The sequence below is a fragment of the Corapipo altera genome, unplaced genomic scaffold, assembly GCF_003945725.1.
Source record: "Corapipo altera isolate COAL_440 unplaced genomic scaffold, ASM394572v1 56, whole genome shotgun sequence".
NCBI lineage: Eukaryota > Metazoa > Chordata > Aves > Passeriformes > Pipridae > Corapipo > Corapipo altera.
This window is the reverse complement of record NW_020884896.1, coordinates 2,526,607-2,552,488: the sequence shown is the minus strand read 5'-3', so window position 1 is coordinate 2,552,488 and position 25,882 is coordinate 2,526,607. Positions and strand designations below refer to the sequence as shown.

The 25,882-nt window shown below is 37.2% G+C and overlaps 1 protein-coding gene and 1 long non-coding RNA gene across 6 annotated transcripts in view; one reads left to right on the top strand and one right to left on the bottom strand.

Annotated features, from left to right (window-relative positions):
- PLCE1 (phospholipase C epsilon 1) overlaps nucleotides 1–24,917 on the top strand; it is a 150,139-nt gene extending 125,222 nt beyond the window's left edge. For 3 of the 5 annotated variants that reach the window (XM_027647742.1, XM_027647739.1, XM_027647740.1), the window contains 16 exons: nucleotides 40–198; nucleotides 1,170–1,293; nucleotides 3,915–3,956; nucleotides 4,709–4,833; nucleotides 5,557–5,674; nucleotides 9,852–9,983; nucleotides 11,113–11,403; nucleotides 12,194–12,357; nucleotides 13,344–13,605; nucleotides 14,501–14,619; nucleotides 15,714–15,842; nucleotides 16,568–16,777; nucleotides 18,523–18,684; nucleotides 18,844–19,062; nucleotides 19,829–20,035; nucleotides 21,050–24,917. In XM_027647742.1, coding sequence (XP_027503543.1) covers nucleotides 40–198; nucleotides 1,170–1,293; nucleotides 3,915–3,956; nucleotides 4,709–4,833; nucleotides 5,557–5,674; nucleotides 9,852–9,983; nucleotides 11,113–11,403; nucleotides 12,194–12,357; nucleotides 13,344–13,605; nucleotides 14,501–14,619; nucleotides 15,714–15,842; nucleotides 16,568–16,777; nucleotides 18,523–18,684; nucleotides 18,844–19,062; nucleotides 19,829–20,008 — 2,436 coding nt within the window. In that variant the 3' untranslated portion in view covers nucleotides 20,009–20,035; nucleotides 21,050–24,917. The remainder of the gene's footprint in view (nucleotides 1–39; nucleotides 199–1,169; nucleotides 1,294–3,914; nucleotides 3,957–4,708; nucleotides 4,834–5,556; nucleotides 5,675–9,851; nucleotides 9,984–11,112; nucleotides 11,404–12,193; nucleotides 12,358–13,343; nucleotides 13,606–14,500; nucleotides 14,620–15,713; nucleotides 15,843–16,567; nucleotides 16,778–18,522; nucleotides 18,685–18,843; nucleotides 19,063–19,828; nucleotides 20,036–21,049) is intronic. The other 2 variants (XM_027647743.1, XM_027647741.1) reach the window with 1 other exon arrangement.
- On the bottom strand, nucleotides 21,848–25,840 carry LOC113949339. Its single transcript, XR_003528429.1, has 2 exons — nucleotides 25,642–25,840; nucleotides 21,848–22,225 (listed from the first exon to the last, which is right to left on the bottom strand). It is a non-coding gene; the product is annotated as an uncharacterized LOC113949339 (long non-coding RNA).
- Nucleotides 25,841–25,882: the final 42 nt, after the last annotated feature.

The following is a 25,882-nucleotide window of genomic DNA, read 5'->3' as shown; positions in this document are numbered from 1 at the left end:
GGATTTTCCATAATATATCACATGTTCTTGATATTTCAGAATGTATTTGGAGATAAGTTGGTGACAAAGTTTTTATTTGAGAGTGACTTTTCTGATGATCCCATGCTTCCTTCCCCTGGCCAACTGAAAAGAAAAATCCTGCTTAAAAACAAGAAGCTGAAAGCCCATCAAACACCAGTGGATATATTGAAACAAAAGGTGAAGTCTTTCTCTAATAGCAAGTAGTGAGACCCAACTTTGGTTAGAAATAATTCATTTGTGTTTGAAGTTTGTGCTATTCCCATATGAACAGCAGAATAATCTAATGCGTATTCATGCCTGGAAGACTCACAGAGGATTGCAACACTTTCAAATAACTAGACAAGACATATAGTACAGTATAGATACAGGACAACTGAATTTTAGTGTATATTAGTTTTATATAGCCCTAAATAAATGATAAACATAAATGAATTTTCTCTCTGAGACTGTAGCATTTACTGTTCACTTTTATTGAGAAATAGTGATATGCATTAAGTATGTGTATATATTTACAATATGTAGTAATTTTTGGTAGAGTTCTACTTTGTTTCTTTTTTCATAGTCAAACCAGGCAAATACTGTCTTTCCTAATCCCTTTTTATGGGGGACTTTGCTATTCAAATAGTGCTTATACCTATATGGGAATTTTTTTGATTTCTAAAGGTTAGGGCTGCATCTATAGTAGCGTCAATATAATAATGTCTATGGTTAGTCAGCAATTAGATTGAATCCTTGAAAATGTAAATGTAGTTGCATTAGACTTAAATTCTTGTATCAGAATGAATAAATCACACTGATTCATACCAGTATATGGACATGCTCCATCTTTTGAAAAGGTTTTAAACTATTTCTGGAACAGCCTACCTCAGACTGGAAAAAAGCAGCATTGCTCTGAGTGATGTGCAAAGTGGAAATTTTCCTGTAATTAATTAGTTTTCATATCTTATTGTTTTTATTCCAATACAGATTTTCTTTACTTTCACACCCTTAAAATGGAATTTTAGTTTGATCTTAACAGTCTTAAAAATCTCACTTATTTCTAATTCATTGCTTTCATATAAATAAAATAAGATGCAAACAGTGATGAAAACCCTTTTGCTTTTTCAAAGTACTTACCAATAATGTACTAAGTGATTCTATTGTTGTAGGCTCACCAGCTGGCACATATGCAAGCACAGGCTAGCAATGGTGCTAGCAACCCCACACCTACCAATGAAGAGGAAGAAGATGAAGAGGATGAATATGACTATGACTATGAATCTCTCTCTGACGGTAACAATATTTATTCATTTATTTATTACAGTGCTGTTGCTAGAACTGTAGCAATAAGAATGTAAATATTCTAGTTCAGAAATGAGGTAGGTAAGTTGGTCTCACCTTGTGAGAGGAAGATGTACTAAGTGTCCTTGGTGGCACTTTGGTACAATAGTCTCTAATACTGTGAAATTAATTTGACTGTATAGAGGACTTGGATGTGACTTTGAGTCCAACCATTGTATGTTTTAACTGTGCATTGTATGCTAAATTCTAGTCTTTGTAAATTACGTTACTCATATAGACACCTGAAAGCTCAAGTTTGCAACAGGCGTAGCCCTGGCATCTGCATGATCTCTGAAGTACCCACTAGTTACACCTTAGGCATCAGCTGTTCATAGTAAAGGTAGAGGAGCTGCTGAGTCCTTGGTTTATTCAGTGAAGAGTGTTTTATTGAAGCATCAGGTGCTCAGTGAGAAAATGGCAAGACATGCCTGAGTGACTTGCCTTATAAGTTCATGGGCTGTCTACATTTCAGCTGTCCTGCCCTTCAGGAACTGGCAGTTTAGCATAAATCCACCTTTAGGAGCAGTTTATAGATTGGATTAATGACTGGCGTGCCAGAAGTGATAACAAATATTGCAGTTAGTAACTTCCACTACTTCCTTGATTCTACTACAGATGAGGCAGCTGAGCTGAAGTCATGCTTTCTTTTTTTGCTTCTTTTGCTGCGGGACTGGTTGATTCAGGTAGAGAAAACAGCTGGAGTCAGAAAATGTATAAATATATTTAATCCTCTCAAGTTTTGTCAAGGGATATTTGTCAGAACTTCTATGTATGGATTGAACAAGCTTGAATGCATCTAAATGGGTTACTTGCTTTTTTTAAATAGTAATTTTCAGAGAATATATCAAAGTAGATCAGCATGTGTTTACCCAGCGAGACAGCAGTGATGATATAAGTGAAACCAAGCTCTTTGGGTAGTTAAACCCTACACTATTGTTAAACTCTGTAAATGAGTCACAAAACTGACCAAAGGGACAAAAAGTTGCAGATGTGCTTCAGTGTAAGTAAATGTAAGGTTATTTGAGGGAAAAACTTTAAACCTTGTTTATATGATTCTAAGATCAACGATGGCAGTATCAGTTTCAGAAATCATGGAATTATTGAGTTCTCTGAAATGCTCATCTTCGTGTTCAGTGACAGCTAAAAGATGGCGATGATCAGAGACAGTGATAAAAACAAAACATCTTTTGGTTTCTACATAAAACCTTAATGTGCGACAACTTGAGTTCTGTGTCCAGTTCTTGCCTCCAGATTTCAAGAAGGATATGATGGGGTTAAGAGAGGTTAGAGAGATGGGCAGCCAAAAAAGTAAAGCGAGTGTAGTGGTGGCCTTGCACAAGTCTGAGAAGGCTGGAATTCTCCAGCTGGTAGAGAAGGGGACTGAGAGGTGAATTGGAAGCAGATTTGCTAAATCATGAAGTGGTGGATAAGGGGAGTACAGAACTGTTACTCTTTAGATCTAGGAGGTACTCAGTAAAACAAGTGGAAGTTCAGTCTAAAACAGGTAAAGTATTTATTTGTGCAGCTGGTAGTAAACTTCTGGAATTTGCTGCCATGGGAAATTGCAGGGCCAAGTGGCATCAGCATGTTAAAAAAAATGATTGGACAAATTCATGGGCAGATTTATAAGCCAATGTCGTAGGTAGGAATATTTTAGTCCAACATCTCTAATATTCAGCAGTTGTGGTTGTTGGGATGGTACTCAGGAAGTGGGGCCGGTTGCTCTCTTTAAATGGTATCTTCTGTTGCCACTGTCAGAGAATGCTCAGCGAGATGGACAGTTGGTCTGACACAATTGGGGGTGTTCTGAGTAAACAGTGATGAACTGAACCTTTAAGTCTAGTGGGGAGCTGTTTAAGTTCTAGGTGCCATGTTCAGAGAAAATGTAAGGCTTGAGTATGTCCTGCAGCACAGGACTTCTTTTCAGATTGTCTCTTATTTACATTACTTGCTTCTGTCTTTAATGATTTAAAAAATAGTTACAAAATTAATGAATGCAGTTCAGAACCTGACACTGCTTATGGAATAGCAGTATTATTTTATGCTAATATGAAAATTTATAGGTTTGATGTCAGTGCTGCCTTCAGTTGTGTTTTGCTAGAAAGCTGACCTAACTGGCTACTTGAGAATACTCTTTGTGTGGGACAGGGTGGAGATAGTGAAGATGTAAATGTGAAAACTTGGATCTTTGCTAACAGACTTGTGAAGAAAATATTGCAAAATAACTGCAGTAAGTGACTTTTGAGCAATGTTCTAGTTAAGAGAAGGTTTGAGAAATCTGAAGCTAGCAAGAAACATTCACACCTTCCAATATATGAAGAAATCTGCAGCATGATTTACTGCTTTATTACAATAATAATTCTTTGGGGTCTTTAATTATGTTAATATTTTGGAAAAACTAATCAAAGTAATGGTCTGTAAACTTTCTAAAAGAGATTCAGTTTTATTTTTCTTACTGATATATTTTTTGAGTAAGGCGAATAGTTTTACGACTGACACTAAATTTTCATTTTTCTGGCTGTAAATCTTAATTTCCTTTACTCTTATTCCCTCTCTGACTCGTTTCACTGTAGCTGATGTCCTTAATGCTTCTCCTGCTCCTAACAGCCAGGAAGGTAAAAGCCATTTGGTTGAGCATTTTAACTGCATGAAATCAGCATTGCATCTTCAGCCTGTTCAATGTGACAGTGTGAATGTATGGTTTTTACTTCATATTGTAAATGCAATCAGATGTTTTTAGATGGCATTGTTAACTGGTCAGAAGCTGTTAGAAGGCTGCATGTGCAACACTGGTTATGCATAAAAAGATTATGGTCAAAGCATCAGGAATATCAGGAATAAAATAAAACCATTCCTTTCCTGACAGTTGCAATATTTTGGTCCAGAAATACTATATTAGTAGGTTTATTATTCTTTGATAAATATGTAGCTTTGAAGAGGTATTTCTATAGATGGAAAAAATATTTGTGCGTGGTGAAAGTAAGGAGAGTAAAGTCAAAACTTGCTGTACAAAACATGTACATGTTTGATGTAGTTAATTGTGTTTGGACATTTTTTGTCATTCAGGACTTCCAGTTGTTTTCAGATGGCAAACTTAATTTATTAGATGGTTTGGTTTTAAGGATCTTTTGAACACTAAAGGATCAACTTTAAAGGAAGTGAAATGTGTTAACCAAAGCCAAGCATTAAATTTTTGAAGGAGAAGGTTACTACCAGAAGATGATGCTTTGACCAGCTAATGCATTATTTTAGCATCTGGTTATTCATATAAAATTCACAGCACTGTCCACAAATATTGTTAATTCAAATGAAATTTCCAGTTGAAATTGTTTGGCTTTATGTTTATTAATATCTCATTAATTTTTAGATAACATTCTTGAAGACCGACCTGAGAATAAATTATCAAGTGATAAACTGCAGTTTGAATACAATGAAGAGACTGCCAAACGACTAAAGAAAGCTGATTGTGCCACTTACAGTAATAAAGGAAAGGTAGTTCTGCTTTTCCCCCCACTTCTTCCCAGCCACACTTTGATACATAACCAGCTTCAAAAGGATTGGACAGTTTAGGTAACTGAGACATCAGATGGCAAATGTGCTTTAATGAAGACAAATAATAGGAATTATGGAAAGACACCAGAAAAAACAGATTAAATAGAACGAATGCTCAACATACTGTTCTAGAAAAGTCCTCAGAGGTTATTGTATATAGAGGCTGTTTGGCTGAAAATTTAACTGTTGTTGGTCTCAAGGAAAGCGTCATTGAAACGAGATCCAGGAGCTTATTTAGATATTTAATTTCCATTGATATCGATGGAACTGAAGATTTCATCTGAATCTTCAGCATCTTTGTGTATCAAAATAACTTTAAAATACCGCAGTATGATATCAGATAACCACAGTGCCTCTGTGCACTGTGGAAACAGTGCATTTCTGTTTAATAAATTGTAATTTCTCCTGAACATGGATATGTTTTGTCTAAATGTTTGTAGAACTGACTGTGATTAAGGCCTTTGCACACTATTGCAGAATCAGTAATACATGTTGCTGCATAGGTGTGCACACAAGAGGGAGATGTGTTAGGTGAAGACACAAACCGTATAGGAAGAAAGAGATAAAATGTTTTAAAGACATAAGTAAGATATGCTAGAGTTCTTCCACATTCAGTAATATTATTATTAATTTTATTACATGATTCTTGGAATTGTCACTCAGGTTTACGACATGGAGCTGGGTGAAGAATTCTATCTTCTGCAAAATAAGAAGGAAAGCAGACAAATAGCCCCAGAGCTATCAGATCTTGTCATTTACTGTCAAGCTGTAAAGTTCCCTGGTAAGTACACTGCCCTGTTTTATTACTCTAAGCTTTCTAATTCTTGGAGACATTATGTTTATGTTTTGATTTAGTTCGAAGTAGTCGAGGAGGTTTGTTCTTGATGATTTGGTAATAACAGCTCCTGGCTGAGAAGCACTATTCATAAATTATGTGACTACATACTGTTTGTCATATTAAAATGTTTACAAAAGTGAAATTTGCCAGTCTTCACAACTTAGACAACTGTTTCAGGGCCAAATGCCAGATGACAGAAAGCTTCATCTTAAGAGCTCCGAGTTTCCATGTAAGGACCTACTGAATTAGGAAGGAAAATATCCTTAAGACCTTGAAGGAACAGCGTGTCACATTTCTTTAGATGACCTCAGTTTAGAGTGTTTCACCTTTGCCTACACTGCATCATCTGTTCTTCCCTAAGGGGACAGGAGAGGAACCTTTTCATGGGGTGGGTGAGAACAACTGATTGCACACTCACACACAATCTTCATGGAAGGAGTTAAGGAAATAGGAGTGTCTTCTTTTGTACAGTAGGAAGAATAATGTTTGCAGAGAAAAGGAGAGGGAGTAACTGAAAAGATCACCGATAGTTACTTGTTCAGTATTGAAATGTGAGGTTGGGTATATTTTGGCTCATACTGTGAACATAAATACTTTTATATTGAGAATTTATTGTTTATTGATGTGTTTAATGTTCTGAATGAAAAATCTGCTTTTTAGTGGCATGGTTCTCTGTGGAAAAGTTAGCAATTCTGCCAAGTCATGATCTTATACAAATAGAACTATAATCAGATTAGAGAAGCTAACCAAACATAAAATAGTGTCAAATGGGTAAGATAAACATGCTGAAAAATGGACAGACATTCTTTGATAATCCTCCATAACTTTAAGAATTGTAGGTGTCACTTGTAAAAATAATGACTTCTAAAAATTCAAATCTGATACTCTTTTTGATGAAATCTGCAATGAGATATCTTTCAACTAAAATATTTTCTTTTAAAGAAAGATATTCAAGATTAAACAGAGATAGTTGGAGTTGTTCCAAGCATTTTGACACACAAAAAAGTTATGATGTTCTAAGAGAACTTTGAAATATTTAATTTTTAATGTAATTTTGGTTATAAACAAAATACCTGCTTTCCCTATCAGGTTTCTTCCTCATGCTTTAAAGGGGTCATGAATAGAACAATTAAGAAAATGAGCTCTTTTACAGATGAACACATGAAGCTGTAGAAATTACTTTTCCAACAAACTTTGTCTCCTTTGAGGCAAAAACTGCCTGCTCTGTAACGTAGACTTCCATGACCACCATGCCAGTGATTGGATTCCTCTGCTCAGCCAGAGGGCACAGACACGGTGCAGTGCCATACCCCAGTATTGTCCATTAGTGATGGAAACAGGGCTGGTAGATCCATAACTATGGAGCTCTGTTGACTGCATTCCTAACCAACTCAGAAAATGCAAGACTTTTGGAAACAGTGAGTGCAGAATTCATGTCAGTGTCTAATCAGTGTTGTAAATATTTTATTTCTCCTGTCTTCATATATTTTTACTCTCTGTTTACGCTTGCCTACTTCCATGAATGTTAATCACTGTTTTGTGACTATAAAAAAGGACAAGGACCATTATGTTAATTTATCCTAGCCTACTGAGTAACACAGACTTCCCTAAGCATTCCCTGGTCAAAACAGAATTTATCATGTGAAAAAATAGCATTTCTTGTTTATAAAATCTGTGTTAACAAGGAACCCACCACAGCTCTTGTTGCTTCCGTGCTTTCTGACCCTTACAGTCTGTTGGATATCATCATACCAGTATGTGAGAGGGTGAAGATCTGTTCTCTGGGGTCTCCCAAGATAGGGCAGTGAAGCACACCTGAACACAGTACTGCTGTAACCCACTGGCACATGGCTCGTTGCCTTGGTGCTGAAGATCCTTACACAATTAGTACAGAAATTGAGTATATAAAAGAAGAATTTGCACAATCAAGGGGAGAGAGCAGGGAGTCACCTGAGCTAACTGGCATAAAATTCAGGCACTGTCTCCATTGTATCAGACCATCTGCCTCTATGGTATCACTTTCCAAGAAATTGAAGTGAATATGAAAAGAGACACCCTACATACATACAAAAATGCTGTAAATTCTTTTTCAAGATCTGCAAACCTGTAGACTGTCTGTTGGTCTGAAACGTGGTGAAAAGGTGGGAATTACAGTTTAACCTGTTATGTCAGTATGATTAGAATAAGAAGGGCAGGGAAGTTTGCAGTTGTCTGGATTAAAAAATCTAAAAGCAGTAAGCAGTGTGCTTATATCTAACACAAGAGGCAGGCACTAATCTCTGTAAGTCAAAGAACCTAGCAGAGGGGTTGTAGAGAAATACAAAACATTCAATCTGTTATTATGGTAGTATAGTAGAATCTGTGTACAGTATGGTGGGATCAAAGCTGGTCCTACTTTGACCAGAGAGGTGGACCAGATGACTTTCATATCGTTGTCAACCTCCATTATTTTGCAAATTTATGATTCTATGAAGAGGTGAAGCTGTATTTTGGAGTCAAGTTTAAATTGGAGTGCAAAATGGAGCTTGCTTCTGGGAAGAGATGTGTCACATGCAAAGCATGGCCATGGGAAAGACTGAAAGAAAACTCCCTGCTGCAGCTTACCCTGTGGCCATCACGTTGGGGTCTGTCAGCCCAGGTTTTGCATTGCACTCTGGTGATTTATGAGGTTAGCCTGTTTCCTCAGTGACTGTCTCCACAACAGGATTTTGAAACCTGGATTTTCCTTGCCAAATCTATTTGATCCATTGAAAACTGGGATTAAATAGTGCTGGAAGCACACAGTTCATAACTTTTCATTCTCTGGTCAGTTCATATTCCTTCATCTCAGTTTCTACCATCTTCTGTTGTTTATGTGTATGCTTTGGCCCAAAGAGACAGTACATCTCCAGTGCTGCAAACATTTATATATATCCCAAATTTTACTAATCCAACCAGTTCCATTGAAACTATCTGCATATTTTTACAAAGTTCATGTACACATGCCATAAAGATTGAGAGCTGAAAATTTACAGCTGTGGACAGACTTCAGTAGAAAAGAAGCCAATGTATCCTCTTTGTGATTTACTATTTGAAATAGTATTAAATCCAGAACTGTCTTTAGACAGGTGTGAATTGATGTGAATTAATGAGGAATGTTTTAGGAGTCACAGTTAGGCAAATAACAGTGTTTGCTCTGTTATAGTCTATATCACAAATACATATTGGGTCTCTGAGACTATCCCACACCTCACTGCTGTGGGCAGAATAACTACTGTGCATTTTAACTTTGACTTTCTTTACTTTTATCTGTCCTGTGCTCTCTTCAAGTCAACAGAAAGAAACTGACCTTAAGTGGGATTGAGCCTCTTTACTTCGCAGGGATTTAGGTCATGATTTTAATGATTATGTTTCTAGAAGGTTTGAATAATAGCTATACAAGAGCTTTCCAGCTCCGTTTCTACTGCATATTGGCCATTAAATGTGTAATGGATTTTGCACACCTAACTGTATTTCCCAACATTGAAATACTGATAAACAGAAGAAGATAACTTCTGCAAACATCTTGAAGTTAAACTCTTCTATCAACAGCATTTGGACTTTCATATCTTTAAATCATAGTCTTGCATTTATTTAATTATGTAGGTATCCTATCCCAGATGAATTCCATGATAATCACTACTGTTTAGATTTATTGCTTCTATAGAAAAAAATTTTTTTTTTTTTAATTATTCTAAGGATGAATACATTGGGACTGTTACTGCAGATTTTTTTTAGTATCAGTTAGGACCATTTGGTAATTTGAGAGAAAGCCAATGCCTTCCTCAAGCCAAAAAGTAAAATAGAGAAAAGTTACATCACAGAGAGAGAACTGTATATAATATTGCTTCGTATGAGTTTTTATTTACATTATATATACATATACATTATATATAAAAACCTACATAACATATACATATATAAAGGCATCTATCTATGTAAGGATGTTAAAATTAAATTACAGAGAAAAATACACTGCTTGTCCTGTGTACTATATAACAGGAGTATTCATGCCTTCAAAAATAATGTAAAATATGATGGAAAATGTCGTGCCCTCTTGGTCATGTTTTTTGGCTCATTTATTTAACATTTATGGGAACAGGCTTGTCAACTCTAAACCCATCTGGCTCTAGCAGAGGAAAAGAAAGAAAAAGCAGGAAGTCCATTTTTGGCAACAATCCTGGCAGGCTGAGCCCTGGGGAGTCAGCTGCTCTTGCCAAAGCATCTGGAAAAGGTAAAGTTAGCATCTTCTTTCACCAGTCATGTGGAATGACCCTGTAATCCAACACATGTACCAGACCAAGTTGTTAAAGATCAAATACTTTGCAATGTGTAAGATGTTGAACTTTGGAATGGTTTTCTGTTAGTGCAGCAGCTATTAGAGTAACACTATTATAACTGAAGTGTTGAGTGTGGAATGTTAAAATAGGATTCCTCGGTCAGAGATATCATGACCTTAGTTCATAAACAGTTCAAAACTAACATACATTTTAAGTGATGTATCTTAAAGTTTATGCTTTAAAAAGTATAAATTAATATTTTCAAAGTACAAATGGAAGGCAGAACTGTTGGGCTGGATCCAGAAAAGAATTTTTAATGTCTGAAGCAGGACTTAGTTGCCTAAAATTCAGCCAAGTCCAAATGTGTAATTGTGCAAATCAAACTTTGCAGGTGATTCAGTTTGTAAACCAGGAAATTGTGCTTCTGCCTGTGAACAGATGTAAAGAAATACAAAGAAAGTACAGAAAAGGTTCTGGAGACCCAGATCCCCTGCCTTTCAAGTGATTGCCGTAAACAGAAAGTTAGAATTGTACTTTTTCTTGAACTTATTTTCTGGCTCAGGGAGTGTTGCATTTCTTGCAGCCCAAGGGCACAGCTGCAGCAGACAGGTTAGATTTCCTGTTAGAGGCCAGTGTCCTAAAAATGAAGAAGTCAGGTACCTAATTCTAAAGTGTGTAACTATTTTGCTGCCTTTGTCCCCTAAATCTTACAGTCTCTGCAGATTGACTGTTTGGAGACTTAACAGATGGCTTTCAGTCTTGCCTCCCTTCCTCATTAAAAATGTATAAATGGGAAGAAGGGACTTTTATTCCTTTATTATATTCAGGCAAACACCAAGTATATATTTATTTATTTATTTAGCACATCTAATCATGGTATTACTTCAATACTTAAACATTATGTTTCCTCTCATGGATTACTCTTCCTCTATAAGAAGGAACGTGACATTTAACTTGAGTACTGTAATTTTCCAGAATCACCTTTTTTTGCCATAACTAAAGCACATACTCCAGTAGAAAACATTGAATTTTTGGAGTCTCTGGCCCTGCAGCTGTAACTTGAGGGTACTGTTTATCTTCCAGGTCCTTTGGATGTGATGCGGCAAACCTGGGAAGATCCTTGCCCTCCTTACAACTCCCCAGCCTCTCTCAGTGCCATCATCAGGACGCCCAAGTGCTACCACATCTCCTCCCTGAACGAGAACGCTGCCAAGCGGCTGTGCAGGCGCTACTCCCAGAAGCTGATCCAGCACACCACCTGCCAGCTCCTGAGGACCTACCCTGCTGCCACTCGCATCGACTCCTCAAATCCCCATCCACTGATCTTCTGGCTCCATGGGGTACAGCTCGTGGCTCTGAACTACCAAACAGATGGTATGGGTGCATGAACACCTTTTAATACTTTTAAATGTGATATAAGTCCTTAAACTGTGAATTTGTATTTGGCGCTTGCCTTTCTCTGCTCTCACGAGGGGATCTGCTTGTCTGTGCACCCCACTATAAGCGGGTTCATACCACAACAGTCTGGTCCTTGGAAGGAGTGATCCCAGAGTTCAGGAGTTTTATGCCAATGCAGCAGATCCTGTGATAACACAGAAGTGCCTGAACAGCAAGACCTTCCATTTTTATTTTATTGCTGAAGGTTATTTTTTTTCCCCCAGTTCAAGAAACTGTTACTCCTTTCTGATAACTTCAAATATAAAAGGGTACTAAACTATTTTTAACTTAAAAGTACTGCCATGGATGCTGGTTTAATGTTGATCAAAACATTTTTGGACTGTTTGCTATCCTATCTTGTGTTGCTTCACCTTTTCCATGGGGGATCCATTAGGTCATCTACAAAGCTACATGGTCAGAGCTTTTTCATTCTGCAGTTCAGGGCACATACCTAGAAACTTCTCAGAGAAATGGTGTAGGCAAGCCCTACAGTTCAATAAAGACAGTGGAAAGGGGTAGATAAGAAGGAACTGCTTTTATAGTTTTGTATACTTATTGGATAAATTCGATACATAAATTACAGCTATCTCTGAAAATCAAGAATGAAATTATAGTACACAACTAAAATAATTAATAAAAGATACCTAAAACATGACTTTGTCTTCATTGTTACAGTTTTTCCATTGTACCATTGCTCTCTGTCAGTTTTGGCTGCCTTATTTCACAGATCTTCCTCTGCAACTTAATGCAGCAATGTTTGAGGCTAATGGTGGCTGCGGATATGTTTTGAAACCTCCAGTTCTGTGGGATAAAAATTGTTCAATGTACCAGAAGTTTTGTCCATTGGAAAGAGATTTTGATAATAAGGAGCCAGCTATATATTCTTTAACAGTAAGTACATTAAAAGGGAATTTCATGCAGCCAAACAGATAGACGTAGACAAGATGTAACTACAGTCTTTAACCAGCATTACGGTCATGCTTCTAAGTGGAAAGATTGAACCTTTAATTGTTGCTTGTACTTCTGAAGGTCAGCATAACTAACAGAAATTGGAGGGGGAAGGAGAAAAGATTTGTCTTTATTTTATTTTATTCTATTCTATTTTATTTTACTGTCTGGTTTGTATCCATAGTTACTTTCACTGTTTCCTTCACAATATTCATTGAAACCCAGTCCTGAAAGAATTTTCCTTGGGACTACACAACTGTGTAAAATTACACATGTGCCCTGATGTTTGACACATTTGTGAACACTTGAGAAGCTACACAAAAAAGCCATTATGAAAAGCTGTACTGAATCTTTAAAAAAATATTTTACAAGTTATATAATAAGATATATAATTCGTGGATTTGTGGCCAAAAAAAAGTATTCTCAGAAACTAGTCCCTTCCAGGAAATGTGTCAGAAAAGTGAGATTCATAAGAATCAGAATTCTCCCACATGTGGTAATTACACACCTAATTCTTGTGTTACACATGCCAAAGCAACCTAATTCTTGTGTTGCATATATGCCAAAGCAAGCCAGACGTCAGTGCCATCACTCTAGAGTAGTGGAGAAGAAATTGTGGTCCTTTTTGACTACATTACTGGTACATTCTTTCTGGATTAGCTTTCAGATGCCGTGAATGGTTACACTCATGATGTATAGTGTGTTTTTTTCAGAGGAAAGATACCATAGCAGTGGTGTTGGGCGTGGGGTTAAGGCAGCTCTGCTTCTGAAGTGACTGCCCTGGCAATTACAAAAGTAGGGGAGTGTCGTAATTAAATCAGCACGTTAACAAACTGTGCTTAGGAATGTGCTAAACAATATTTAGCAGAATCACGACGACAAAAGAATTACTCCACTAATTGGTTTCTCTGTGTACTCCTCGGCTTCAGATCGTGTCTGGACAGAACGTGTGCCCCAGCAATAGCACGGGCAGTCCATGCATTGAAATCGATGTGCTGGGGATGCCTCTGGACAGCTGCCACTTCCGGACAAAGCCCATTCATCGCAATACTCTCAACCCCATGTGGAATGAACAGTTCCTTTTCCGGATTCACTTTGAGGATTTGGTCTTTCTCCGGTTCGCAGTTGTTGAAAATAACAGCTCAGCTGTGACAGCTCAGAGAATCATTCCCCTCAAAGCGCTAAAGAGAGGTACAGCCTAGTTTGTAGTGACACCCTGTGCCAAAATGGTTCAGCAGATTCCTGGACTGAATCTGTCCAGAGGGATATTTTTAATCAGCTAGTTGCATTTTTCTAGAGGAGGAAGGGAGCAAATGTGAGACTACATACCATGGCCTGGCAGTACAATGCTGATGTAATAGACTCCTTAGGAGCCAGCAGCTGCCCCACTGAGCTGTAAAAAGCCCGATCCAGTGGTGTTGTGGAGACAGGGGCATCTTACACCTGCTCTGATCCTGAGCTGTGCTTGTGAGGTTATGTTCACCTGGAGACTGGCTGCTCCCTTAAGAAGCATGGAGTGGTTTCATTCGCTGCCTTGTCCTTTGCCCAAGAAACTGCTGTAATGGGTGATCACTGGTCAGAGGGGAATTGCACTTCTGGCAGCTGTGGCTGGAGGAGGAGAGTTGAAGGAAGAGTGAAAGAAAGTGAGAGAGATGAGAAAACATCGCTAATTCTGTGACACCTGGGAAAGGGAGTTTCCATGTTGCCAGCAGCTCTTTCACATGTGCTTTGTGTCACTGTAATACCACACAACTGTCTGTGTTGGCATATGAGGAGATCTGGCCAGACATGCATTTTCCCAGTGATAATTTGACCTTTTTTCATTCATATTCTAATATTTAGATATTTTATGTATAAATATATTGTGTATTAATGGCAAAACAAAGGTAGGATGCTGTATGAGCCACTCAGCAGTTCATAGCACTTGGGTTACACTGTTGTACAGTGTTAATGCAGTGCTATCACAGTGCCTTAAATCCTATTTGTGTGGCAAATTGTAGCTATAAATACAGCAAATTTGAGTTTTCCATTTATGAGACTTGTGTTCTAGAATGTGGTGAAGTATTTACAGATTTTTCCTCTTTAGGCTACAGACATGTCCAGCTCCATAACCTGCACAATGAAACATTAGAGATTTCCAGTTTGTTTATAAACAGTCGGAGAATGGAAGAAAGTCCCTCTGGAAACACTCTGCCTGCATCTATGGTAATTCAATTTTTGTGTGTGTGTGTGAATTACCTGTATTCTTGTCATAATAATGGCCAGACTGTTCAAAGGTATTAGCCCTTAAACCTGCACATTGTTCAGAAGTACCCTGATGCCTACTTCTTTTTGGCTTTGATGGAAGTAAGATTATCCACCTGGCTAAAACTGTGGAAAGGTAAATCTTTTCAAAGTCTGGCTTCTCTGGTGTATTTAGGTATAGCACAAGAACCCCTGGGCTGGAGGAGTGTGGTTGAGCAGTAAGGTCCAGTGCTGCCTCATGCATTCCTTTATGCATGAATTCTAAGCAAAGCATTTGAGACCAAAATAAAAAGAAAGATGCAAATTACCAACAACTTTGGAATAATGAGAATAAAATTGAATTTTATTACAAGAAAACAAAGACTCTCTATTTCCATAAATACACATATTTATATATGTATGTGCACATATTTTATATGTACAAATATGTATACATACACATACACGTATCTAAAAATATATGTTTGTATTTATGCATGCATAGATGGATGTGATTTTTTTTTCTATTAATAGCCCTTAATATTAGGTTATCTGGGTTACTCATGTTTTGGCAACTTATTAAACATCTATATTATCATTATTCTGACTACTCAAGTGTTAGATAAAACCTGCTGAGCTCCTGTATATGCAGATGTGTTGCCGATATTATCGTCCTGTGAATGCATGCCAAACATGTATCTTGGTGAATTACTAGGCAGAAAGGAAGAACATAAATGGTTTGGAGGTTATAAGAAAGCTATAGGTTTTCACCCAGTAATCTGTATGCTGAAATGTAAATAGTCTGAGCTCAGCTAGAATGGGTAATGAGTGATGGAGTCTTCACTGGAAAACTTCCTTTTTCTTCTTTCTCTTCAGCTTCAGGGTAGGGTGGACTCTTTTGGAGGGTTTGTTAGTGTTTTTTTAAATGCCTCAATCTGTAGCATAAGAGCCATGTCCTACCTTGATAGCTTTGCTCTCTCAAGGTCCTTACAACTTGTATGTACAGTTTCTTTTAAGCAACCTTTTAGATGCCTACGTAAAAACATTCAGTAACCTGTTGAAAGTTGTCTGAACAGTTGTTTAGCCTGGGAGAAAAGAAAGCTGCTGTGACTTACAAAGTGACAGTTCATGGAATTCCAGGCCCGGAGCCTTTCACTGTTTTTAATGTAAGTGCGGGGACTACGGCTGCACAGCTGCTCCATCAGGTAAGCTTCCTGCTGAATTGCAGATCCAACTGCAGGAATCCACATTAACATCATTCTGGACATTTGTCTCCCTGCATTTCTCTCATGCAGGGTCGTTGTAGTTCATCACAGCATGGAGGTGCTGTTAGAAATGTATTGCTGTGGAATTAATTACATTGCAAACACAGAAAATAATCAGTGAAATGATTTATCATTTTAGAATATATTCCCTATCAGTATTTTAATATTTGGGTATATGCAGATGAGAAAAACAATCTTTCTGGCCAACGGAGGCAGTGGGCTGTCCTTACAACAAGGGCAAACGTTTCTGCAGAATTCTTTGAACTTGAGCACCATAGGAATACAGAGTAAAAGTTAGAAGGCCAAGTTCATGAGTAGCAAAACCAGTTAACTCAACAGGGATTGTTATTCTAGCAGTGGGAAAAGACTGTACTGTCCTGGGATTATGAATAAATTGTCTGGCCAGCCAAACAGGACAGAAATAAGCTTAAATAGTACTGCCTTGTCTGGGAGAGTTGAACTGCTTGGCTATGCTAAAGAGAACAGGACATTACCCTGGAGTAAAATATCTGAATAATAAATAGCACATCAGAAAGCCTGCCTGCACTGTCAGAACAGTTATTGATTCTTAAAGCTTCCGTATTCACTCTCATTTATAACTACTAATTATGCGGTGTTTATATTTAGCATTCTAATTGTTGTGTGTTTATTATGGTCTGTCTTAGCTCTTGGCTACCATAAAAGGCACCGAGTCATGCGCTGCAGACTATTTTCTGATGGAAGAGAAAAGTTTCATATCTAAAGAAAAGAGTGAATGCAGAAAACCACCATTCCAGAGAGTGATTGGTCCTGAAGAAGGGCTAGTGCAGCTTTTGAACAGTTGGTTCCCAGAAGAAGGATATGTTGGAAGGATTATCTTTAAAACCCGAGAGGAAGTAAGTCTGTTTTAGATAAATTGTTATTTACAAAGATAGCTAAAAATAGCTCTTAGGACCAGGAAACGAAAGGGTGCAGTATTTGTTTCACTACTTGGTGAGTAATGTCAATGCTGTGTACATTGTTAAAAAACAAACATAACTCTTGAGTGAGCAAGGACAACTAGACTTCATGCACCTGTGTGACATTAACTGGACCTCACTCAGCTTTACTATCAGCTGTGTGATGTTTAAGCATTATCACTCACTCACCAGTTCAGTGTTGTGTTCTCATTTAATGCCATACATTATGCCAGGATAGGAAATTAATATAAAGAAAGATAATAGTTAATACCATAGGATCATAGATAACAGAGCTCCAGACAACCATTATCAATCAGTTTGGATGTCAGCAACTTCTTATCTGTCTAGAAAAATTAGAAATAATTTTAATATTAAAGAATAAGTCTAAAAGGATAGAATAAGTCTAAAAGTATCACAAAGGATAATTAAATTATTAATGATAACCTAAAATAATGAAATAGGTGATTTCTTTTCATTTAAAGGAGGAAAATGGACTGATTACTTCAGTTTAAACTGTGAGCAAAGCATCTACAGCTTGAAAATATGCTAGTGCCCAGGCTTGTGAGAGACAAAAAAAGCAGGAGAAAGACACCTAATGATCTCATTTCTGGACACACTTTCTTTGGTCAGTTTGGCCTACAAAAATGCTTATTAGTACACAGATTTTACATACACAAATGATAGAGATCCTCTGAGATACTTTAAAGTGAAAAAATATATTTTTGATTAGTTTAATAGAACTTTTGATAAAACTTCAATTTGACAAATTACCATTAAATTATACAAGTCCACATTTTGTTTTCCTTTATTTCTAACATCTGGCAAAAAAAATTACAAAAAATTACAAGGTAGAAATTTGTTTGTGGAAATAGTAACCTACCAAATTCTGTTGACTGCAGCACTGACTTTGTCAGTGTGCACCACCACGTGTCACTGCCAAGCCCCATTCTGTTAGAAAATGGGAGTTAAAATCTGTCTTGGCTCGTGAAAATTATGCTGTAGTTTTGTCCTGTGATGCGAGTACCCCAAAGCATTATCTGCAATTCTGAGCCTTTCTGCAGATAGAAGCACCTCAGAGCTTGGAACTAGAAATTAAGCTGCAAATCTGATTGAAAAACAAGGAGTGGGTCCACTGGAGGGTGTGAAACACAGCTCATGTTTACAGCTTATGAATCCAAGCTGTGTTCCAAGGTGTTGGACAGAAATGCATTCTCTGAGAGAAGGTGCAGGGAGGAATTCTGCCTGAAAATCTGCAGTAGTCATAGAGCCTGAAAAGGGACAAACAAACATCCTTCCTCTTGCTCTACACCACAGAAAAATGTTTGCTCAGACTTCCTTCTCTCTTAGTACTTTTGGCTTTAGTGCAGGGACGGGAGAGAAAAGAACCCTTTCCACCATGTCCCATCTTACTGCCACCATTAGATGACAAAACATAATTTTGTGTACATAAGGAAAGAAAGGATTTAAGTGACTATCCTGACATCTCCAGACACTGATTGTAGAAACACAGGTATTTATTAGCAGTAGTAGCTTGTCAAAACGCTCCTGTAATGCATTTAACGAAATGGAGCTGGGGCTACAGCAGTCTCCAATTTCCATGTGATAAAAACCTTTTGTGACCACCAGCTATTAGTTACCTTTCTGAAGTAAATTAATCTGGCTCTCATTTATTTTCTCTGTAGAATTTAAACGAGAGAAATGTCTTTCAAGAAGCAAAGGAAGAAGCAGCCATCAGCTCCGAGGATGACAGTTTCTTTGTTCAGGTACACGATGTCTCCCCAGAGCAACCACGCACCGTCATCAAGGCTCCCCGCTTCAGCACGGCTCAGGATGTCATACAGCAGGTGAGCTGCACCTTTCCATGTTAATCTGTGGGGTGGAGGCTGGTTTCACACAAGATAAGATGGGGTTTGTTCTCAGCATTAGCTGAGGAATCGGTTTAGTAACCTGAATCTGAGGGAATGCCTTCTTTTTTGTCTTATTTTTTCTCTGCTTTTAAACAGACTCTTTGCAAAGCAAAATACTCCTACAGCATTTTGAGCAATCCAAATCCAAGTGATTATGTGCTCTTGGAAGAGGTGACAAAAGAGCCAACAAACAAAAAGTCCTCAACATCTAAACCATCTCAGAGGATTCTCTCTGATCAAGAGTGTGTGTTTCAGGCCCAAAGCAAATGGAAGGGAGCGGGAAAATTTATCCTGAAGCTCAAAGAACAGGTTCAGGTAAAAGATGCGATACTTTGCAGCAAGTGTTGTAGATAGTGTGTGATCAGCTTAATGGGAACCTGCTTTCAATGGGAGAGACACACAGCTGGCATGAGGGCACGTGGGGAAGACAGACTACAGCAAAAAGCAGATTCCTCTTTTCTCCGAACCTCCCTTACTTTTTTCCTTTGCAAAACTGCAAAGTTACATCCAGCAACACGACTCACTCACAGCCTGCAAATCCAGGACAACCTTTATCTGCTACCAGCTTTCTGTTTTTCAAAATCTTCTGGCTGTGCATGCCACGTTTTCCGTCATAATAAAGGACCATTCAAATGGGCAGAGCTTAAAAGCTACTGGAATAAAGTCTCCTTTATTCCTGCCCAGTGAAAAAGTTGTTCTGTTGCTTTATCTCAGGCTTCAGAAAATGGCAGGAATGAAGTACACGCCTACTGGGAGGAGGAGCTGTGTTCTCCCTGCCTGCAGACACCACCAATCCACAGCAGCTGTTGCTTTAAAGTAACTGTATTATAAGCACAGATCTTTTTATAAAAGTTTATACCAAATCTACTAAACATATCTTTGACAAGGCATAATTTTAAATTAATTTATTCAGAACAATGAGTAGGATGTGCTTGCCTGTGAAAGCAGACATACCGCATTTCAAAAGGAAGGCCTGCTTAGAAATATGTTAGGTGTTTTCATATTAATTCTGTATTTCACAGCTAACAAGCAGCTGTTAAACCACTTCTATGATTTTTTTTATTTATTTTTTTTTTTACAGGCAGCACGAGATGACAAAAGAAAAGGCATCTCTTTTACCAGTGAACTGAAGAAGTTAACCAAGTCCAGTAAGCAGTATCGGGGGTTCATGTCGCCCCCGCTGCAGGTGTTGTCAGACAGTCCCCAGAGCAAGGACGAAAGGGCCGCGTGCGGCTTGACCTTCAGTGACATTGTAGAGTAGTCACCCCACTGCCCACGGTCTGTTCAGGTACGAGACACCGATCCCAACGCTGAGCAACCATTTATGTGATTTACAGATTTTTTTTTTTTTCAAAGTTGTAGCTGGTCAAACCAGGGTGAGGTACAAGGGACTGACAGAAAGATCCATGAAAGCCTTACCCATTGGTGTGCACAGGCACAGTGACAGCAGTAAGGTCTCCAGTCCTTAATTATGGCATTTGCTCCAGTGAATCAGACTGGAGTTTCACCCACAAAACCAAACCAAAATGTTGCATCCTGGTTGATTTTATGGTATTCATTTTAATGAGTAATGGTGCTTAATTAATGATGTACTGTTACTCTTTTCCTCTGGGCCAAAGTAAATGGAAGTGGCCAGTAGAGCTTTTATTATTTTTTGTTACATGCAGATAATAAAATCATCAGGACTGGCCATCTCCTTTTTAGCTAAAACAAGTTGATGGTGTTAATTTCTCTCAGTGGGAATTTTGCCAGAAATGTTTAAACATTTATACTATCATTTCTGTATCTCTTCAATTTCTTCCATCTTGCTTGACTTCAAACAACTGAAATACACAACATAAGACTGTCTCGTTTATATGGAGATACTAAGTGCAACTTGTCCAGCAATGTACACTAACCAGACATTTGCACAGTGCTACTACAGCACTGACACAGCAACTGGGAAGTTACAGCTCCTTGCAAATGAAGAAATCTTTTTCAGTGTTGATAATCCCATCTCACTTATGGCCAATTTAATATTACCTTTTTCTTTCTGCATACACCTAATTATTAAAGCATTATTTGGCATGCACTGTCATACTACCGCTAAGTCATTAAATTAACAGAATTCAAGTAATGTTTTCATTTGCAAGGTATTTAAAATACAAAGGGATAAATTTGATATCTTATTTCTTGGCTACTATATCTGAATTTAAGGAAAGCAAAGTAAATTATGGAAAGAGCCCAGTCAGGTTCCCTATTCCGCATTTGTTCTTTCTTGCTCTTTTAAAACTGGAATTTACATTACTGAATCCTTCTGCAGTGCCTTTGAAGGATCCTGCTGTGGACTGAACTGGTCAACAATTGTGTGCCCTGTGCTACAGATGCCTGATCCAGGCAATTCTGCTGGATTAACATCCAGAATCTGGGAATCCTAAATGGGATACTGTAGATTGGAAAGATGCCTGTCAGTTATCGGAAGATTCTGCTCTTCCCGTATCTTCACATCTGCAGATCCTCCATAGGCGGATGGAGAAGTTTTCTTGGACTGTATGTTGTAAACAAACATGTGTCATCACCCTCTCCTTTTTAAACAAAAGATAATTTTAGCTTGTTGCCTCTAAGGAAACTGAAGGCAGAGAACCAGAGTGTTCTCTTATGTGTATTATTTTAAAATAACGCACTTTTACCTGAAGATTTCTGTTAAACACTGTGTTAACTGATTGTAAAGAGATTTAAATATACTGAAACTTCCTTTGCATATCTGTTTAACTTTGGTGAATATACACAAAACACTCAAAATTATTTATGGTTTATCTTCTTTAACAAAATAATGTACAATAGCTAAATACACCTAACTGGTAGTGAGACTTTGACTTCTTCTTATAAATTCTTGTTTTCTAGGCTTGTGTTTAAAGAAAGAATATTTATTATCATGTTCCAAAGTACATGCCATTGTATAATATATTTATCATATACTACTTTTTAGAAAATGCAGATTTTTACCTCTCTCTGGATTTAGAGGAAAATATGTTTGAACTTCTATGGTTGTTTCTTTTCAGCACAAGATGTTTAATACTCCAAACTGACCAAATTCAAAACAATGCATTGATAAATGTAATTAACATTTCAAAATTTTGAATTCAAATACATTTTTCCATACAGTCAGAAATGTCTTTTTACTTGTCTGTTACAGAGAGTATAAAGAACTTTTACCCTATAACTCTTGACATTTTTGTTTACATAGAAACACTGTTGTGAAGTTTTACGTTTGCTGAATTCATCTTTTGATATGTAAGTAAATTAGTTGTGCTAGTCTTTTTTTTTTATTTCCATGGGAGTTACTAATGTGTTTAGTTACTTAAAACAATCCATACCGAGTTACAGGGGCACAAATTAAACAACTGCTGGAATCAGCGATCCCTTTGATCTCCCACAAGAAATGTGCCTGTGGTGAACAAATTGCTCTGCACACGTTTTTGTCTCACTAGAGCAATCCCTAAACAAGAGAAAGAAGTAACAGGCAGTAGTGTCATGACAACTGATGCCCCTCTATTAATTAGAAATTGAAATAGAAGAAAGAAGAGTCATTAACTGTCATATAAACAAGCAGACAGAACCTGCATTCTGTCACCAGAAACGATGAAGTCTTTCACTATACACTACAGAAAATGCCTGTAAAATAGCTATTACCAAAGCAAAAAAGTGCCCTCTTGAGGTCATTTCCAGCTTTCAGGAAAAATAACTACAGCCGTACAAAAAAAGTCAGATTTCCTGGTGGCATATCCTCACAGAGGCCATGCGCTTCCCACTGCTTGTCTTTTACAAAAGTAAACTTTTGAACTGATATAGCACCCCCAACCACCTCCAAGCTCAGCCTCTTCACTCATTAGTACCAACTTGAACCCTGCACATGCGTAAGACAAGACTGATCCCGAGTAAATTGTTAGAAGTGTCAACTTACACATAGTTTTATATGCAGTTTGCTTTGGAATTCTTTGGAATTACTAGGAAATACTTATATCAACCTGCTGTGCAATTCAACTAATGCAACTGTTTTTTAAATGTTAGCTTCATTCTCTGTTATTTTAACACAGTAGCAGATTCACATCACTAAGAATTTTTTCTTTTTGATGTTGATTGTGGCATTTTAGAAACAATACTTAAGGTTCCTGTAGTTTGCCCTTACCTGTCTGGCTATTTTTTTTGTGGTGATTTGTTGGGTTTTTTTAATCTTTAGCAGCACTGAAAATTCTTACCATCACCTAAGTATCACACACTGGCTAATTAATTAGATTCAACATACAAACCTTGAGGAATCAAAGGACAACAGCAGCCATGTCACATTAACACAGGTCTAAAACTAGCCTGAAATCTGGTGGCAATTTAAAATCAGCATATTTTTACTATTTCTACTAATACAGTAATTTTTCTAGCTGTGGGAACAGCTTATTAATATGAATATCTTCCTCATTAGTCTCACCAAAAGCTGTTTTTGCTGCTGTTTATTACAGTGAAAGAGGAGAGCAAAGTATTTGGCTTTTTATTTCAAAACCCATATTTGTAGGCATGTAGACATCTGGAATTATGTAAGGCTAATTACCCTGTTCTAGTATTTTCATTAATGTTCATATATCACTTAATTTCAAGTTTAGGTATTGGTAAATAGCCAAGTAAACTTTTATTAGTGAAACATGGTACACTTTGGGGTGAATTTGGAAATGAATTACAATACCTTTCCTTTTGCTGGGTCCAAGTTTCCTAATAGTGAAAATACACCACCACCTGAAGCATTAAACAGGGGGGATGGTTAACTTTTTTGAAAGCTCAGTTAAGGAGCTTCCATGTGCTGAGTTATTATGCTAATAGGAAATTTATTCTGCTTAGCCATGGATTTTATTTCTGCAGAAATATTTGTCCACACCCCCCTGTGACAAGACTGACAAAATAACTTTGTCCTTTTCTGTGTTTCTGGCTGGACATGGACATCAATTAGGAAAATACATTCATTTTTACATTACAAACTATTTACAGGAAGCAGCTTCCAGGATAAAGTTTGAAAGAAAGGAATGTAAATAATCAACACCTTCCAGAAACATGCTGTCTCTGAGCAGTAGCAGGCCTTACACTGAACAGTTTACAGGTGGGAATCTCATGCTCCATTGCCTAATGGCAAAAATACAGAAGCATTTTATTCTGTACTATTTAAAAAACTGCTACTTTTCTACCAAGTTCTTAACTTCTCCCTGTGCAGCACGTGGTGCTTGCAGTGGTGTTATGGTATGGGATGAAAGACAGTCAGGCACAGCTCCTGCCTGCATCAGCACTGCTCCGTCTGCAGGAACTGGGGCACACCAGGAGCTACTTCCTCTACCACCTGAAGGGTTTCTTGTTTCTATCTTACTGATCCCAAACTATAGCAGAAGACTAAAAAGTACTATCTCAGTTTTATTTTTTTTAAACCTAGTCACATTATTTTTCTTGCTACAAATATTAGGTGAATGCTAGGTGAAGTGTCCCACCTTTTAGAAAGCTGTCTGCTTCTAGAAAGCACATGCTTTGGAGATTTAAAGACTTCAACATGGAAATATCTAAATATTTCAGGAACACTTTCTCTTACATTCATAGTTTATTTTCAAAAAAGAAGACCTTGCTAGTAACTTTACATTTCAGTGAAAGGCTGAGTCTCCAGCTTCTGAAACTGAACTGTCTGCTCTGTTCTGCTCTAGCTCTTTGAATGCTTCAATTAGCATTTGGTTTTTAATCACTGTCAGTTATTATTTCACTATAAAACTCAGTTTACTTTTAGGGTAGCCCACTAAATGTACCAATGGTGGCATTTTTTTCCTGTCTGTGATAAATGTTTTGCAACTTAAATAGTAATAGACATCTGGCAGAGTTAGCAAATTAAACACAAAAATAAACAGCAGTAAATAAGATTTTTGCTCCAATAGATGTATAGGCTCTTTCAGAATGACTTAGTTGTACAGTTGTCTTTCTCTGCCTCCTAAAGCATGTCAGAGTATTCTGACAATGCAACATCACTATGTGCCAGTCTCTATATGTTTGGAAACTATGAAAAATGAACAATTTCAAAATTTTCCACCTGGACTATTTTCTCTCTGCTGACTTGAATAATAAACCTGTATTTGTATATGTTGTAAAAAAAAATAAATGGTTTAAGATGTTCACTCTTTGCTTTTGCCTTCCCGAACTGACCAAAGTATTGGCAAATGGCCCCCTTGGAATTTTTCAGAAATTAAATCACATCCCTATTTGTGAACACTTCACACTAAAAAAAACTGTTCAAAAGCTATGAGAATCACAACTTTGAAACAAAGAGAAACACATGTATAAATATCAGTATTCATGGCTAGGCTTATGTATGCAGTTTTGTAATTTACATAGTAAAACAGGAATTTTCTAATCCATTAATATATAGATGTCTATTCTAAAAATGTCTGTGAATTTATGTTTAACTATTTGAAAGTTGGTGAATCAGTGTGATTAATACTAAACACATGTATTAAAAGAAAAAAGGAAATTTACTTTTAAAACTATCTAAGAACTAAAGATCAGGAAAAAGAACTAAATACCCTAGAGAAAAAGCTATTTTCTGACTTGAATGAAAGCTTTGAAAAACTTAGACATATATCATTATCACATCATAGACTCAACACTACAAAAATACATTAGCTGAGCTGTCAGCCAGGGACAGCCCACCACGCTCCCCTGTAGAATGGAATTCACATAAAGACAATATCATCTTTTAATTAATTAATATATTTCACTTACTGTTTGCAAAGCCAACATGCAGCTGAAAATGGATTCTAAAACAACCAGGCAATAACTTATATTTGGGGAACCAGGAGAAAATTACTTCCAAGATAAAAAGATAAATATTTACATTCTTACCCTGTATTTGTCCATCATTCTTGACAGCAATGGTTTATTGAAGACACTGCAGTAGAGCATTCAGTCATGATGCCAGTTTAGAACTGAAATCCAATATTCTCAATTTGCCAATACCAAGGTTCACCAGAGGGAAAACCTCCACCAAATGCAAAATCATTTCAAGATGAGATAAATGGTTAGAAGACATCAGAAGAAAAAAAGAAAAAATGCAACAGAAAAAAATACATATTCCAAATCTCTA